A 15,164-nucleotide genomic window follows, 5' to 3' on the forward strand; every position below is an offset into this window, starting at 1 on the left:
CTTGGTTCCAAAAACACTCCATTTATTTATGCTTCTTGAAAGCATCCTTTTCTCTTACACCTGTAGGGCCTTGAACACGTTCTTGTCTCGAGCTCCAATGCTCTTTCCCTCTCCTGACACCAGGTTAGGCTCTGATGTGACTGTGAGCTATGAGAAGAGCTGCCTTGGTCCCTGCTCTGCCCCTAGAATGTTACACAGTGGCTCACGTGCACTGGGGACTCAATACCTATTTTAAATTAATCTCCTCTCCAACCTCCCAGGCCAAATTTGAGCTGATCGTGTCAGAGGCCTCCTACCTACGCAGTCTGCATGTGGCCGTGGATCATTTCCAGCTCTCAGCCCCGCTGCGGGCCACCCTTTCCAACCAGGAATACCAGTGGCTCTTCTCTCGTTTACAGGACGTGTGTGAAGTCAGCACCACGTGAGAGTCCTCTTCTCCCAAACGCCACTCCCTCGGCCTCAGTGTCTTTAGCCTGAAACCATTGGTTGTGTTTTTCGCTCTCTCTCAGCAGCCCTCTCATTGCTCCGTTCATGATTGCCAGTGCTGTGGGAATAGGGAGAGCAAAGACGAGGAGAGGGTGTGTGGGTGATAGATCCATTCTTGGGTTGACAAATGAATGGGAAATGCTTCCTGGGTTGGGGACGGGATGTACCGTAGGCAGGCGCTGCGCTGGAGATGGGCCGTGGGGAAACAGGTAGAGATCAGAAAACCAGAACAGACTCGAAAGAAGAACAGGAAATGGAATATAAGGATCAGAGGGTTCTATCGGGCAAACTAGGGATCGCCTTGGAGAGAGCTCTAGAGCATAGCAGGGCACAGAGCTAAGAACAGTCAATAGAAGTAACTGACTGATAGAAGGAGGGAGTCACAGACTCAAGGTATAGAGGGGTCAGCCACCTGCTCTCGTGAGGCTCCCACGTCTCAGGAGACTTGTGTGAATGCTATGCAGGTTCCTTTCAGACCTGGAGGAGAACTTCGAGAACAACATCTTCACCTTCCACGTGTGTGATGTCGTCCTGAACCATGCTCCCAATTTCCGCCGGGTCTACCTGCCTTATGTCACCAACCAGACCTACCAGGAACGTACCTTCCAAGGCCTGCTGTAAGACCTGATCCCCATCCAGTCCCCCTGTGGGCCCTGCAGTGATCTTGCTCTGAAACCCCCAAACCCCGACCCCAAATAGTATCCCCAAAGCACGTGTTCTTGTGCCTGCTCTGTGATCCCAACCCCACCCTACCTTTTAGGTGCCCCCGCCACAGACATTCCACTGCGTCTCTACTCCCCGAGCCTTCACTGTGTCCCCAGTACTCCCCGTGTCCCTCCTCACTTGAGGCGCGCTGCCCACACAGGAACAGCAACAGCAGTTTCCGAGAGGTCCTGGAGAAGCTGGAGAGTGACCCCGTCTGCCAACGCCTTTCCCTCAAGTCCTTCCTGATCCTGCCCTTCCAGCGCATCACGCGTCTCAAACTGCTGCTCCAGGTACCGCGGGTCCCCGTTTGGGCCTCTCCCCTTCACCCGAAGGGGATAATCTCAGGGAGCCCCAAGGCACGGAACTGCCCATTCCTTTGTGCCTCTTCCACACCCTGTGGACGGCGTGAGCCTTCTCCCCCCTTCCCACACCCTTCTTCGTCAGGGTGAATTTGCTGCAAAAATTTCGTTCCCGGACTTCATTAGCCGACCCTCAATTCCCTCTTCCTGTTTTCCCATCCCTTCTTTCTATCTGCCTCCTGCCTACTGTTTGTTCTCTAGAATATTCTGAAGAGAACACAGCCTGGCTCTTCAGAGGAAGCAGAGGCCACAAAGGCACATCATGCCCTGGAGGAGGTAAGCAGCTACCACCCCCGCTCAGACCCCATGACTGGCCTTCACAGAGAATTGTTCTGCAAAGGCCCGTGACTCCAGAGAGCACAGGACCATGCTAATGGGATTGCTCAGCTACCTCAGTGTACCCCCAAACCTCCCACCCGGTCTCCTTCCCACACTGAGGACAGTCCACACCAAGGGACTATGCTCTCACTACCACTATCCCGAGATTACGTCTTACCTTCACTCCACCCAGTAATGTCCTGTCAGGTCATACGAGGTATACCAGAGGCCTAGAACTTCAATTTGATGCTGCCTTCACACAATCCCAGCCTGCCAGGAAAAAATGGAGGCTGTCACAACCACCCTCCAGATTTCTTGCAGGGGACTCCAAGGTCAAAGCCTCTAACACAGTGCTCTTCCTCTCTCCTCACCCTGCTCGACATGCAGCTGATCCGGGACTGCAATAACAATGTCCAGAGGATGCGACGGACGGAGGAGCTCATCTACCTGAGCCAGAAGATTGAGTTTGAGTGCAAAGTGAGTCAGTCCCTTGCACCCCACCCCATCTGGGAAGCTTCACTTAAACATCACCCGCAGGTCACCCTCTGATGTAGGACCATCTTGCTCGTACGGTCTCAGTCTCTGCCCTTACTTCTATGTGCCTTCTCTTCCGTCCTATTTCTGGGACACCCAAATGTCTTCAATCTCCCTGATATGTTATTAAGTGAAAAAGGGTAGACAGAGACATGTGTGGATTATAGCATGTTATCTTTGGTGAAAAAGTAGGAGGATACAAACCTGTGTCTCCGTTTGCTTGTGTATACCTGCAGAAACTCTAGAAGGATACATGGGAACTAAAGGACAGTGGTCACTGGAGGGGGGTTCCTGAGGGGGAGAAAGTGCATTTGGGAAGTGGGCAGGTGAGGGAGAACTTATCAGTGTAAACCTTTGTAAAGATACGTTTGGTGCTTCAACCATTCAGTATTTTATCAAGTCTTCACCTAGTCTAACCAAAGTCATGTGAAATTAACTCCAAATATAGGGCCAAGATCTCCCATCAAGATGCAAACGTAAATAAACATTCCACATTCAAATTCCACCTCAGAGCAGATACCGTCCTTACTTCCCCGGAAGAGCGGGAAAATCCCTGAGCCACATGTTCACTGTAGTCCAATACCCTTACCTTGACCCGACTTCCAACCCCAAGCAGACCCCACCCAGTTCTCCTTCGTCTCATTCCCGTATATGACTCCAGGGGCTCCTCTCAGGTCTGTGGTTATAATCAGAGAAAGAACAGACGTCAGAACTGCCCAAATCTTTTAACTCCTAAGACACACAGCATCCTGTTCCCTGCCTTATTCCCTCACATGCCCCAACTGGGGTCTGCCAAACCCCCCTCAGTTCACGCTTCCTGGGCTGAGCTTTCTCACGTAGTCACTGTCCTGGGTTGAACCACAGGCACCTTCCATTTGCCTGAGCTGTGGACGTGGGTGCTGCACAGCATAGACAGTGGTAGGTAGGCTCCGAGAGGGGCAGTCTCGGCGGATGGGTTATGAGCAGGACGGAGGATGTGGAAGGAGGTGAGCATCAGTGGTGGAGCTCATGAGGAGCGGCATGGTGGGGAGGGCAGGACCGAGGCAGGCTCGCGCTTGCCCTGTCTGTGACAGTGCCTTTCCTGTCTTCCCTACACTATAGATATTCCCGCTCATTTCGCAGTCACGCTGGCTGGTGAAGAGTGGAGAGCTGACAGCCCTGGAGTTCAGCCTCTCCCCGGGGCTGCGGAGGAAACTGAACACACGTCCAGTCCACCTGCATCTCTTCAATGACTGCCTGTTGCTGTCTCGGCCCCGAGAGTCAGTGACTAGAATGGGAAGCCATAGTACAAGAGGGGAGTGGGATGAGGCAAGAGAGAAGGACTCAAAGGGACAGAGAAGGCTCATGTTCCTAGAGGAGCCCTTCTCGATGGCTCGACCCATGGAATGCAGGTCATGGCCTAGAGAAAAGAAAGAAAGGGGATCCCACCAAATTCCGTCACGAGATCACATGGCAGGACTCGTACTTTGTTAAAGACACAGAGCAAAATGTCGCAAACTGGCTTACCACATTCTCAAATCGTTTATTTGGGCAGGACTCAGCCTTAGCCTAGATGTTCTTAGCCAATTCCAGATCCTAACTCTTTGGTCCTAAGGGCTTAGAAAACGGGGTGGGGTGCAAGGGACTGACTCACTTTGCACTCAAACTCTCCAGCTCTTTAAAGTGGTGAAGTATTCATTGCACTAGACATGTGGTTTGCCAAACTGGCGACAGATCCCTGGGGACTCGGGAGCTACTATCTTGGGAGCAAGGTGGCACCATCTCATGGTCTTTATGAGAATTTGCAAGCTGCAGAGGATAGGGATTTTGAATCCAAAGATACGAGGGTGGATGAAGTATGACTATTGTAGAGTCGAGTTGACAGGCATTGTATTTTGCAGGGGTAGCCGATTCCTGGTGTTTGACCACGCTCCCTTCTCCTCCATCCGAGGGGAGAAGTGTGAAATGAAGCTACATGGACCTCACAAAAACCTCTTCCGTCTCTTCCTGCTGCACAACGCACAGGGCACCCAGGCCGAGTTCCTCTTCAGCACTGAGACCCAGTGAGCTGGGGCTGGGCAGAGGAGCTGGGGGAGGGAGTGGGGGAGGAAGGACAGCTGGGAAGGAGGTGGGGCCGGGGCAGAAAATGTGCCCAGAACACAGCCACAGCACTATTGATTCTATTCCGGACTGGAGAACATCCCTAGAGAAACCCAAACCCAGATTCTTAGAGTTAATAGACAACTTGTAAGAGATGGTGGGAAAGGGTACAGAGTTGCTGCCAAACTTTAGCATCTATTTCATGTTCTTCAGTCAAGAGGGACAAAATCTGCGAGACAACAGAGAAGAGATGGGCTGGTATGGAGTAACTAAAGAGTTGAATTACTGATGTCCTGAGTGAATGGCCATGTGTGTAAGCCAGAAACTCTTCAGTGTCAAAGGCTGGTGGACATATGTGTGAATAAGACAAGCACTGGGGTGTCTATAGCTTGCCTTCCTCCCACCTTCCAACCCAGTCCTCTGTTGAACAGAAATCTATAGTGTTGAGAACTTTGATTTGCTCATCTTTTTAATAATAATAATAATAACAATAATAATACATTCACACACAGATACATACATTTTGGAGAGTATTAAAGAATAATGCCTGTAAAATCTGGTACAAAATGCCTAAAATAAGGAACAACCACAAGACTATAGCTACTGTTGCTGTTATAAGAGATATAAGAAGCCTCTTCCTTAAAAAGTTTGACATGACACCAAATGGTCCAAGGATCCCTGTGTCGTAGACACTTTTCATCTTTGTCTCTTGGAAGACACCTCAGGGTGGGGTCAACCATACCTGTCTTCACTTATGGAACATAGAGGCCGATATAGGGGTTTATATACAAAATGTCACCAAAGTCAAGTAATCAGATACAGATTCATGTTCTTTGTTTAGTGTTTTGGGCGGCATCTTCCTGGAATAGAAATAGTGTCAGCTCTCAATTACTCCAGTGTTTTTGGAAGCAGAAGCTAACATAATACAAAATCCTTCAGATCATTACAAAATTAGTTTGGGTTATATTGCATGACCAAAAAAATAGTAGATATATTTCCCTGACCTAATTACGAGTACACGATAATTTTCATCTCTGAGATATTTGATGGAAGGGAGGTAGGCAATAGAGTATCGAGAATTATGCAAAGTGATAGAGGGAACCTAAACTGAGATGGACATTTTGCTCAATACAAAACGGAAAATCTCATGTGTGTAATTGACAGTTGCCATTACGCCCCCACTTGAAAGATGTGCCATTAAGAGGATAGGCTTGGAAAGACAAGGAGAAAAATAAAGGGTGATAAACACGACATACAATTCAAGATCTTATGTTTCCCAGCAAAGCAAAGTCCCATTGACTTTTGTCCTAGATGTCATTGAACTAGACTTTTTTTTTTTTTAAAAAAGATTTTATTTATTTATTCGACAGAGATAGAGACAGCCAGTGAGAGAGGGAACACAAGCAAGGGGAGTGGGAGAGGAAGAAGCAGGCTCATAGCAGAGGAGCCTGATGTGGGGCTCGATCCCGCAATGCCGGGATCACGCCCTGAGCTGAAGGCAGACGCTCAACCACTGTGCCACCCAGGCGCCCCTGAACTAGACTTTTTGAACCAGACAAGTCTTTCCCAGAGTCATTTCCCTTCCCCATCATTGGTCTTCATCCCACAGCCTAGAGTTGCAGTTGAGGCACTGACCCTGCTTTGTTTTCTCAGAAGTGAAAAGCTTCGATGGATCTCAGCCTTGGCCATGCCCAGAGAGGAGTTGGACCTTCTGGAGTGTTATGGTGAGTGAGGGGATAAGAGGGAGAGAAAAATGGCAGGACTGGAAATCACCTTTGCGTGTAGAAGTTTAGGAGGCTGGGTGGTAACTCTGAGAGACTCCCACTTACTGCTTCTATCCAGAATTTTAGAGTAGAAGTCTGGCCACTGGAGCTTAAGCACCTGAGATGACCCACTTAAAACTCCTCACCACAGTGGTGCTGCCTCCTCTTCCATATACTTTCTCCCTTGGGCAATAATTTGCTTTTTTTCAGTATTTATCCCCTTAAGTCTAGCCTATTGTTATTTTGCTTAGATTTCATCTGCTCAAAGGTCTTGGGGAAACACGGAGAGAAAATAGGGCTGGAGTGGGAACTGTGGGAGAATAGCAACCTAGTCGATTTGTCTTAACCACACCCTCTCCTGTACAGAATGACCTGAGACCAGGTTGCCCTTAGCCCAGGCTGCCAGGTGCCCACAGGTAGCCACAGACACACATATTACGAATGCGTCTTGCATTCATGTGAAGCCTGGATTTCTGGGTCCCATAGAAGCCCCACAGTTGTCCTCCAGCAAGAATTCCCTATTTGGTATCTAGAGAGGAACTGAACTCAAAGGAACACTGGTAACTCAAAAGAACAAACAAACCCAAGGAACCTTGGAAAAGGAAGTAGGAAAACCAGGCTGTAAACTGAGTTCTACTAACTTGTTTGCTATGTGACCCTTTGTCTGCTGGCCTTCGGGTCCCCAGTTGGAAGGAAGGCAAGATGATGATGCTTCCTCCTTCGCTGTCATCTTGTAAATGGCAGAAGGAGATAAGCTCTAGAAAAAGAAGTGCAGATGATAACGTAGTGTTCTGTTTGTTTTCTGAGGGAACCAGCGAAGTGTGGTAATGTGGAAAGAGCGATAAACCCACGTAAGACGGAAAGCTTATGGGTCAGGAGTCCTCTGAGGCTTGTTATCTTAAGCTTCCAAACTATGGAAATTTCCTCTGGTTCACAAAAGTACTGAGATAGAGAAAATCCAGAATTCCCTGAGGAATCACCTTGATCAACCCAGTCATTTACAAGTGAGGAAACTGAAGCTGAAGGGGATTAGGCACCTTATTTGGTTATACCTGGGGCCCCGCGACTTGCATCTCTTCCAGCCCCACCTCTGGTACTGGGAAGGAAATGAAGAGTGAGTCACAGAATCAGATTTTACAGTGTGTTTGGGGAGGCAGAGCACACACACAAAGCAGTTGGATAAGAGGTAAATGGTTTGGCCTGGACAATTAGTTTTAAAGGAATTCAGAATCCATTGAGGACTGAAGAGTCAGGGAAGGTAACAGAGGGAAGATGGGTCTTTAGCAGAATGTGAGTATTTGTAATAATGAGTCATAGAAGGTGGTCACAAGGTATTTCTCAATTTATCTTCCCTGGAGAAATAGAATTTTTGGTTCTGTAATATTTCGGTATTTCCATTTCCTTTTCGACCATTTTGTTTCCTCGTAGAGGATGAAGATTTTTCGGATTGTCTCATTTGTTTGTAACTTTCTAAAGCCTGAACTTTCTCTCTCCCGAGTCCTCCCAACCTCCCAACCTCCCCCTGTAGTTCCCCCTCAGTGTTCCAGTCACTCGCCTTTCCTAACCTCTCTTCACGCTCTTCTCTTCCAAAGACTCCCCACAAGTACAGTGCCTTCGAGCCTACAAACCCCGGGAGAATGATGAGTTGGCGTTAGAGAAGGCAGACGTGGTGATGGTGACTCAGCAAAGCAGCGATGGTAAGAGGGAGAATCCGTGAGTAAGCTGGGCGTTGGAGGTGGGGTACTATAGGTGGGTGTATTTGTTTCCTTGGGCTGCATAACAAAGTACCACAAATGGGGTTCCTTGAAACAATAGAAGTGTCTTCTCTCATGGTTCTAGAAGCCAGAAATCCAAAATCAAAGTGTTGGCAGGGCCATGCTCCCTCTGACACCTCTTGGGGAGGATCCTGCCTTGCCTCTTCTAGCTTCTGGTAGCCCCAGGTATTCCTTGGCTTGCGGTAGCCTAACTCCAGTCTCTACCTCTTCCTTATGTGTGTGTGTGTGTGTGTCCAAATTTCCCTCTTTTTATAAGAATACTAGTTATATGGGATTAAGGCCCACTTTACTCAAGTATGACCTCATCTTACTTTACTAATTACACCTGCAATAACCGTATTCCCAAATAAGGTCACATTCTGAGGCACTTGCGGTTAGAACTTCATATATTGAAGTTAGAACTATATATTTTGTGGGAACACAGTTCAACCCATGAGAAAAGGCCTGGGAGTAGCCAGCTGAAGACCTCGCCCGACCTAGAACAGCCAGGGTTAACAATTGGGAGGCCTAATTTCCCATGCCAGGGGGCTCTCCAGTCCTTTCAGCCTTACCATTCAAAAAGTTTTAGGGAAGGAGATCCAGGAGGAGTTATTATGGGTCTGTCCCAGGTAATTCTTCTTTTCACACACCCTGTGCCCCTAGGCTGGCTGGAGGGCATGCGACTCTCAGATGGGGAGCGAGGCTGGTTCCCTGTGCAGCAAGTGGAGTTCATTTCCAACCCAGAGGTCCGTGCACGGAACCTGAAGGAAGCCCACCGAGTCAAGACTGCCAAACTACAGCTGGTGGAACAGCGGACCTAGCTGTTTTCTGGGAGGAATTCCCCGAGCATAAGGACAAGATGTTCCTGGAAAGGGCTGGCCCCAGAACCCTGCAACAGAGGCCTTCTGTGGACCAAGAAGTAGACCTTCTGAAAACTCGAGGACAAAATGCAGCTACCAGTCGCTAGTCCCAAACCTCCTTTCTGTGCTTTGTGCTTGGTGGAGGGATTTTGAGGGACTTTGCACTGGACTCTGAGAATCTTTTCTCATGAGAAAAGGGACAAGTGGGGCCTAAGCCAAGGAACTTTACCTCTATTACCATATAGTGCTGAAACATTCTCTGTTTCCAGAGTGCAGATTCAGGGCTGACCAAAGTTTCCATCCTGGCTACAAGTTAAACAGAATCTGACCTCAGTCCACTGGAGGGAGATGTTTAAGGGGGATTAGCACGTCAGATGAGAGGGTCAACCTGGTGACCTCTGAGGTATCTTCCAACTCAAGAGGTTTTCCATAATTATTGGTGTGTGGTCAGGGCATGCATCTGTGGGATCTGTGTCTGCTGGTGACGATGTGAGGGGAGTACTCTCTCACTCTAATAAACTTGGCACTTCTCTGAGTGTTTTCTTCTCAGACTCGAGCACTGAACAAGGTACGGAACGTGGAATCCCATGACGATTCCAGGCCACTTGATTTAGGTGCCATGAAAGACCAAGATGGTGCCTAGGTCATGGCAGATGCCTACTCTTGCTTTATGACTTGCAAGAGTTTGGGCGACTTTTCTGTTTGTCTTGGCCTCAGATGTTGTAAAAGGACTTAGAAGGAACTGATGAATGATGAAAATCCCCTTCAAACCTTCTTTTTTATTGAACCCATAAGCTAATGCATAGGTGAGTTTGAGTGGATTTGGAAATCCTACTCAGACCATTCACGATTTTATATTTTGACTTGAATTATGGTGTATGTATTTTCCCAGCTGTTTCATCCTCTTTATGAAAAGCAGCATGTATAATGGAAGAGTCCTAGAACCCAAGTCAAGAGACCACCTCCGGTTACTGCACTGCCATGGATTGGATGGACAAGTAACCTCAAAAGTCCTATCCATCTCTGCCAAGTAAGGTTCTCTCTCTCCTACTGGATTGCCTTTCTCAGTTGAAGAGCGTCACTCTACATTACTTCTCATATAGAGCCCTCATACAGCAATAGCACAGTCATCTTTTCAGCTGGATCGTTATAGCCCTTCCCTGGTCAATCTACTGCTCTGTTTCATCTTTAGGAAGGCTCAGAAGTAGAATTGCATTGCAGCTCTGTGTGAAGGTAAGAATAATATGATAAACTTTGTCCTATAGCCAATTAATGATGATACCACACGACAGTATCACATTTGATAACACATTTTGTTTTCTATCCATCCTAAAATGTACATTAGCTTGCTTAATTTTTAGAGAAGGTATCACTATAGTAACTGGGATGGGACTAATATTCATTTATCCCAAACGGGTTGACACTACTAAAAAATCTAACATAGGGATGGGTTTAGAGAAGTACAGTTGAAGTTTTCACTATTTTCATAAAGCCAGCTTTTTATTATTAATATATAATATAGTAATATGTATATATTGTATGTAAACTAACAAGTGGTTCTCCTTGATAGCAACAACAATATAATCCAAATTATTCATTCAAACCAGTACTTGAGTACTGGCCCTATGGCTCCAACAGAGCTGTATCCAACCTTATATTTTATAGGCAAATTCTCTCTTATTTTCCCAAAAAGGTAGAATGTCAACTTCTGAATGATACACAGACAAATAATTTTTTTGGTTGAAAGACTGCTTCTTGGTGTGAAGTTGTTAAAGCTTTCTGGAGCTGACATCTGTAAGATGAAAACTGTCTTTAGATATTTAATATGTATGCATTTAATTGGGTTACTCTTCACCTAATCTGGGAAATTAAAAGACAATTGGCTTCTCCTTGTCTTTAGATTCTTGGTTTTAAAAACAAAAATGAAACAAACAAAAACTTACATATCAGTCATCTCTACTCAGTTGAATTACTCAATTTCCCATACTGGGTATGGGTCTACTTATTGTTTCTTCTTTCTTCGGATTTCCAGAATTTAAGTCAACTTATTCTTTAATTCTGATTGGCATCATTGTCTTAGAAACAGCAATTTCTTATAAGAGATTGTGAAAACAACCATTTACCAATACTTTGTGGATAGAATTGCAGTTGAGGCATGTATGACCATACAGTGTTCTGGTTTGGGGGTGTTTTGTTTTGTTTTTTAAGCAAAACCATGCACAAGGGTAGTATCTTCAGGAGACATCAACAGTAGTTCTCTCTAGTCCTTTTCTGGATTGCAACATGCTTGGAGCCTAGCATCACATAGATTTATGCTGAATTATTTCCTTTGTGCCCTTGACCACATTGAATTTCCCTCTATCACTTTTACCAGTAACACAGCTTAGCTCTTTAAAGTTTATTTTCACCATCAACTTTTCACTTACAGTTAACTATGATCTTAAGATTTTTATTATGTACTATTTACTCTGTCATGGTCATTTATAATGATTTTAGGAATATCAGCCTACAGGTTAATATTTGGAAGGCTCACAATTTGAGATGTATTTATTACCCCTAGTTTTATTTTCTTTCTGTCTCTTCAACAACTTCTATATCCATGATTCAAAGCAAAATGGATTTTGGTCCCATGATGACTGATTTTTTTAATTTTAATTTTTTTTTTAAGTCTTTGGGCTAGAAGTTGTTTAAAAGCCTTTGAAAAATCTAAAGGAAATTATACCCACTGGCCCCTTCTTTCAAGCATATTTATTGCCTTGAAATGAGCCAGTTTCCTTTGGGATCCCACATTTCTCTACCCATAATAGACTGTATGCTTTTAAGTATTAAGTGATACTCCCCTTATCATAGCCTTTTCTGGTTGATGAAGTTAAAGTAGAAATCCAGGATTTTGGTATAGTGGCCCTTTCCAGACACAACTATTTCTCACCCACCCACCCTAAGACACATCGTTAAGGCTTGTGCATGTTGGTACGTGGTTTTTCAAACCTCTAGATTAATGTCTTCTGGTGGTGGTGATTTGGTTCTATCACTAACAGGTTCGGTGACCCTAGAGCTGCATTTGCTGTAAACATGACTCAGGAGCTGCATGATTACAGCAACTCCAAGGCTGTTGTTTAATGCAATATTCTAACTCTGAAATCAGGTGTGCAGAGAGGCCAAAGGTCACAAGCAAATGAGCTAAAGAGGAACAGATGCCAAACTCAGTCATGATTCAAACGTTCTGAGAACATTCTCTGTACTTCAAAGTTTTTGACCCACTTCCTCCAACCCCCCCCCCCATTTTAAATGGCAATTACCGAGTGGGCATTTCTCTAGCCTGTTCCTCAGAAGAGGGTGAAGCAAAGCATCCATTCATTCTGCTGAATTCCCAGGGAGCATTGCAAAAACGAGCTCCGGGCACAAAGAAGATTGGGGGATGCAGGTGAGTGCATGAGGGGCGTTTATTCTTCCTGGGTGGCCTGTGAACAGGGAATGTGGAGGAAAGGAGCTGGGTCGGTGTGTGCTATCAACTTTTTCCGAGCTGGTGAAGGAGCTCCGAGGGAGTGACTACTGATCCCTGCTGCTTGGAGGATGAGTCACGGGCCTAAGGGCAGAGCCTGCTCCAGGGAGGGGCCCGAGTCTGGCCCACAAAGTTCCCCACGAGCACCAATGGGCAGATAAATATTTTCCTGGCAGTTTACCCAGGCCTCTCAGAGGGCAATTATCTCTGAACAATGCAGATGGAAATTCAGAAGCAGAGTGGGAGCCGAGTCACTTTATTGCACTGAGTTAAGATGGAGGTTCTTGATCAGCTCACGGACCAGGGGCTCCCGAACTCCAGGGAGAACGTGCATACTCCTCTGGAAAGGGTGGCTGTGAGCGACAGACCATGAGTTACTGGGGTCGAGCCACAAATTCAGCAAGAGACTCTCGCCATCAGTTAAGTAGATGGGCCCACGGAGAAAAAGGAAAATGCAGAAGGCAGAGAAAGGAGGGGCCCTTGGATGGGACTCATCTGGCCACTTCTAGAGGGTTTCCTTATTGAGATCAATTTGTGGTGAGGAGGAGAGAATCATCCACTGTTGGAATCAGAGGAACCCTAAAGATCTTTGTGTCTAACACCCTTACTTGTTGCCGTGGAGCCTACAGAAGGGAGGTGATTTGCCCGCTGTCACCCAGCCAGTTAGTTCTGACTATGGGTTCGCACAGCCTGGTGTTCACCTCTAGGAATTAAGCAAATATCTGTTGAGCTCGTGCTCATTAGAAGAAGTTGAAGGTGACTTGCCATAAAATCCAAGGATTGAGTAAACAGAATATGTGTGGGCAGATTATTTTGGGGACGGGGAGGAGGTGGTGGTCAGACTTGTGGAATTGTTAGTGGCCAGATTTGGTGATGGACCTGCGCTTGGCCAGGCAACAGACTGGAACACAGATAAGGTGTGGTTTTCGTAACTGTTTATCATCCTAGCACAGCAGGGCTTGCAGAACTGGAGGGTCTCAGGAGCACACGTGTATGTGTATGTGTGAGTGTGTGTGTGTGTGTGTGTGTGTGAAAAGGTGGCTGTTTAGGGTAGGAGAGGACACAAGAGGCTCTTTACTAGAAGATGGAATTTATACAGAGAAACTGGGCTTTCTCCTTGAAATAAAATAAAACTACCATTAACGAACAAAAGGAGAAAAAAAGATGGAGTTTTCCAGTTGAAAATTAAGAAAAATGAATGTCTAAAATATTTTCTAAAAACACTGGACAGTAGTCCTTTAAATTGGTGCAGGGGACATTTTTTATTCACTGGGTAAAAATGTACCTGATTTCACCAGTTCAAATAATTAGGAGTTAAAAGTAGTAATAGAAAAGTCAAATCAAAATGAATAATGAGCAAGAAGGTGAAATAAGTGGACAAACAGGAATGCTTGGAAACATGTTTATTATTGTTGAGAGTTCTAAGTGGGTCCCTAAAATCAGATTGCACCCTGGCAGGCTACGAGAATATGGATTGGGACAGGGGTGCCAAGCTGGAGAGAAGGATGCACTGGACAGAATTTGATGAAAGGGATGACATAAGCTGCAATCAGGTGGAAGTGCTGCAGAAAGGACCATGGGATCTCAGTGGGTGGGAATTCCATTCTCAGATAATAAAACCGTGGCAGAGGAATGTACTTGAGGCAACTTGACCAGACTAATGAGACTGAGAGACAAATAAAATGTGAAAGCTACCTGCGAAGACGCAGAGGCTACAATGCGGAGGGAGTTACCAGCTCCTCTGGACTCTGCGTCTTGTCAATCACACTCCTAGATGCCTGGGCGCTAAACCCGGAGTCAACTTGACATTCGCTCCTCCCTGCCCACACAGTCAAATTCCGTTAATTGATTCATAGCATCGCTCACACTGTTTCTTTTTTGTTCCCCTGCCACTGTTTTAGTCTCAACACTGAATTCCTGGACGTTAGAATGACTTGTCCTGCTGGTCTGTCTACTCCGAAACTTTTGAATGCGATCTTTCTGGAATGTGCTATAACTATCTTAAACTTGATGGTATCTACGACATAAAAAGCCTTGTCAGAGCCAGATACAGCCGGGCACCCAGCTCTCACGGTACCCCTCACACTGCCCCTTACACGCCCTTTATTTCACTCTCCGCCTACTCGGTGCGCACGTTCCGTGCCCTCTCTAGTTTGGGAAGATGCTGCTTCCTGTTCGCTTTCACTGCTGCCTCCTCTCCCTCCTCTCCCTCCTCTCCCGGCAGGTCCCTCTTTCAAATCAAACTAAACACTCCTAAGTCTTTACATCATTTCAATGCAGACTGAGGATTTATGGACGGATCTGATTCTAAATGTCACCTAGGTTACACTACCATTGTTGGACTGTGCTCTCCCCATCTTCTGACCTCCTTTATTGTCTCCCTTTGAAATGATCAAGAGACATTGCTTCTTGAAGCTGGTGCCCCCTGACATAGGTTTACAACCTGTCCAAAAGGTATTTCTTTTGCAACTTTGGGCAAATATTTAAACCTCTCTAAGGCTCACATTTTCACCTGTTGAACGAGTACAATCTTCCAGGATTGGTGTGAAATGAAATTCCTTACTAGAGAGCCAGATATACAATAAGTGCTCGATAAATGGTTACCTTCATTGTTAGTATTTTGTCTGAGGACCAATTTCTGTGCAACGTGAATAAGCTCTTTCAGTCCCTCATGTAACCTTGTAAAGCCTACAGACAAAGTTATCTATCATTAATAGCCTTTTACCTGTGAAGGCTCTTTCAGTTACTTAAATGATACATTGGCATTTGGGAAGCAAGACTCTTTCATCTGCATTTAGTGAAGT

The 15,164-nt window shown here is 46.0% G+C and overlaps 1 protein-coding gene across 2 annotated transcripts in view; it reads left to right on the forward strand.

Annotated features, from left to right (window-relative positions):
• ARHGEF5 (Rho guanine nucleotide exchange factor 5) overlaps positions 1–9,393 on the forward strand; it is a 23,126-nt gene extending 13,733 nt beyond the window's left edge. For both annotated transcript variants that reach the window (XM_002921824.4, XM_019802388.2), the window contains 10 exons: positions 261–421; positions 951–1,103; positions 1,352–1,481; positions 1,752–1,826; positions 2,256–2,345; positions 3,504–3,661; positions 4,283–4,444; positions 6,135–6,205; positions 7,837–7,941; positions 8,662–9,393. In XM_002921824.4, coding sequence (XP_002921870.1) covers positions 261–421; positions 951–1,103; positions 1,352–1,481; positions 1,752–1,826; positions 2,256–2,345; positions 3,504–3,661; positions 4,283–4,444; positions 6,135–6,205; positions 7,837–7,941; positions 8,662–8,819 — 1,263 coding nt within the window. In that variant the 3' untranslated portion in view covers positions 8,820–9,393. The remainder of the gene's footprint in view (positions 1–260; positions 422–950; positions 1,104–1,351; positions 1,482–1,751; positions 1,827–2,255; positions 2,346–3,503; positions 3,662–4,282; positions 4,445–6,134; positions 6,206–7,836; positions 7,942–8,661) is intronic.
• Positions 9,394–15,164: the final 5,771 nt, after the last annotated feature.

Source organism: Ailuropoda melanoleuca, chromosome 1, assembly GCF_002007445.2.
Source record: "Ailuropoda melanoleuca isolate Jingjing chromosome 1, ASM200744v2, whole genome shotgun sequence".
NCBI lineage: Eukaryota > Metazoa > Chordata > Mammalia > Carnivora > Ursidae > Ailuropoda > Ailuropoda melanoleuca.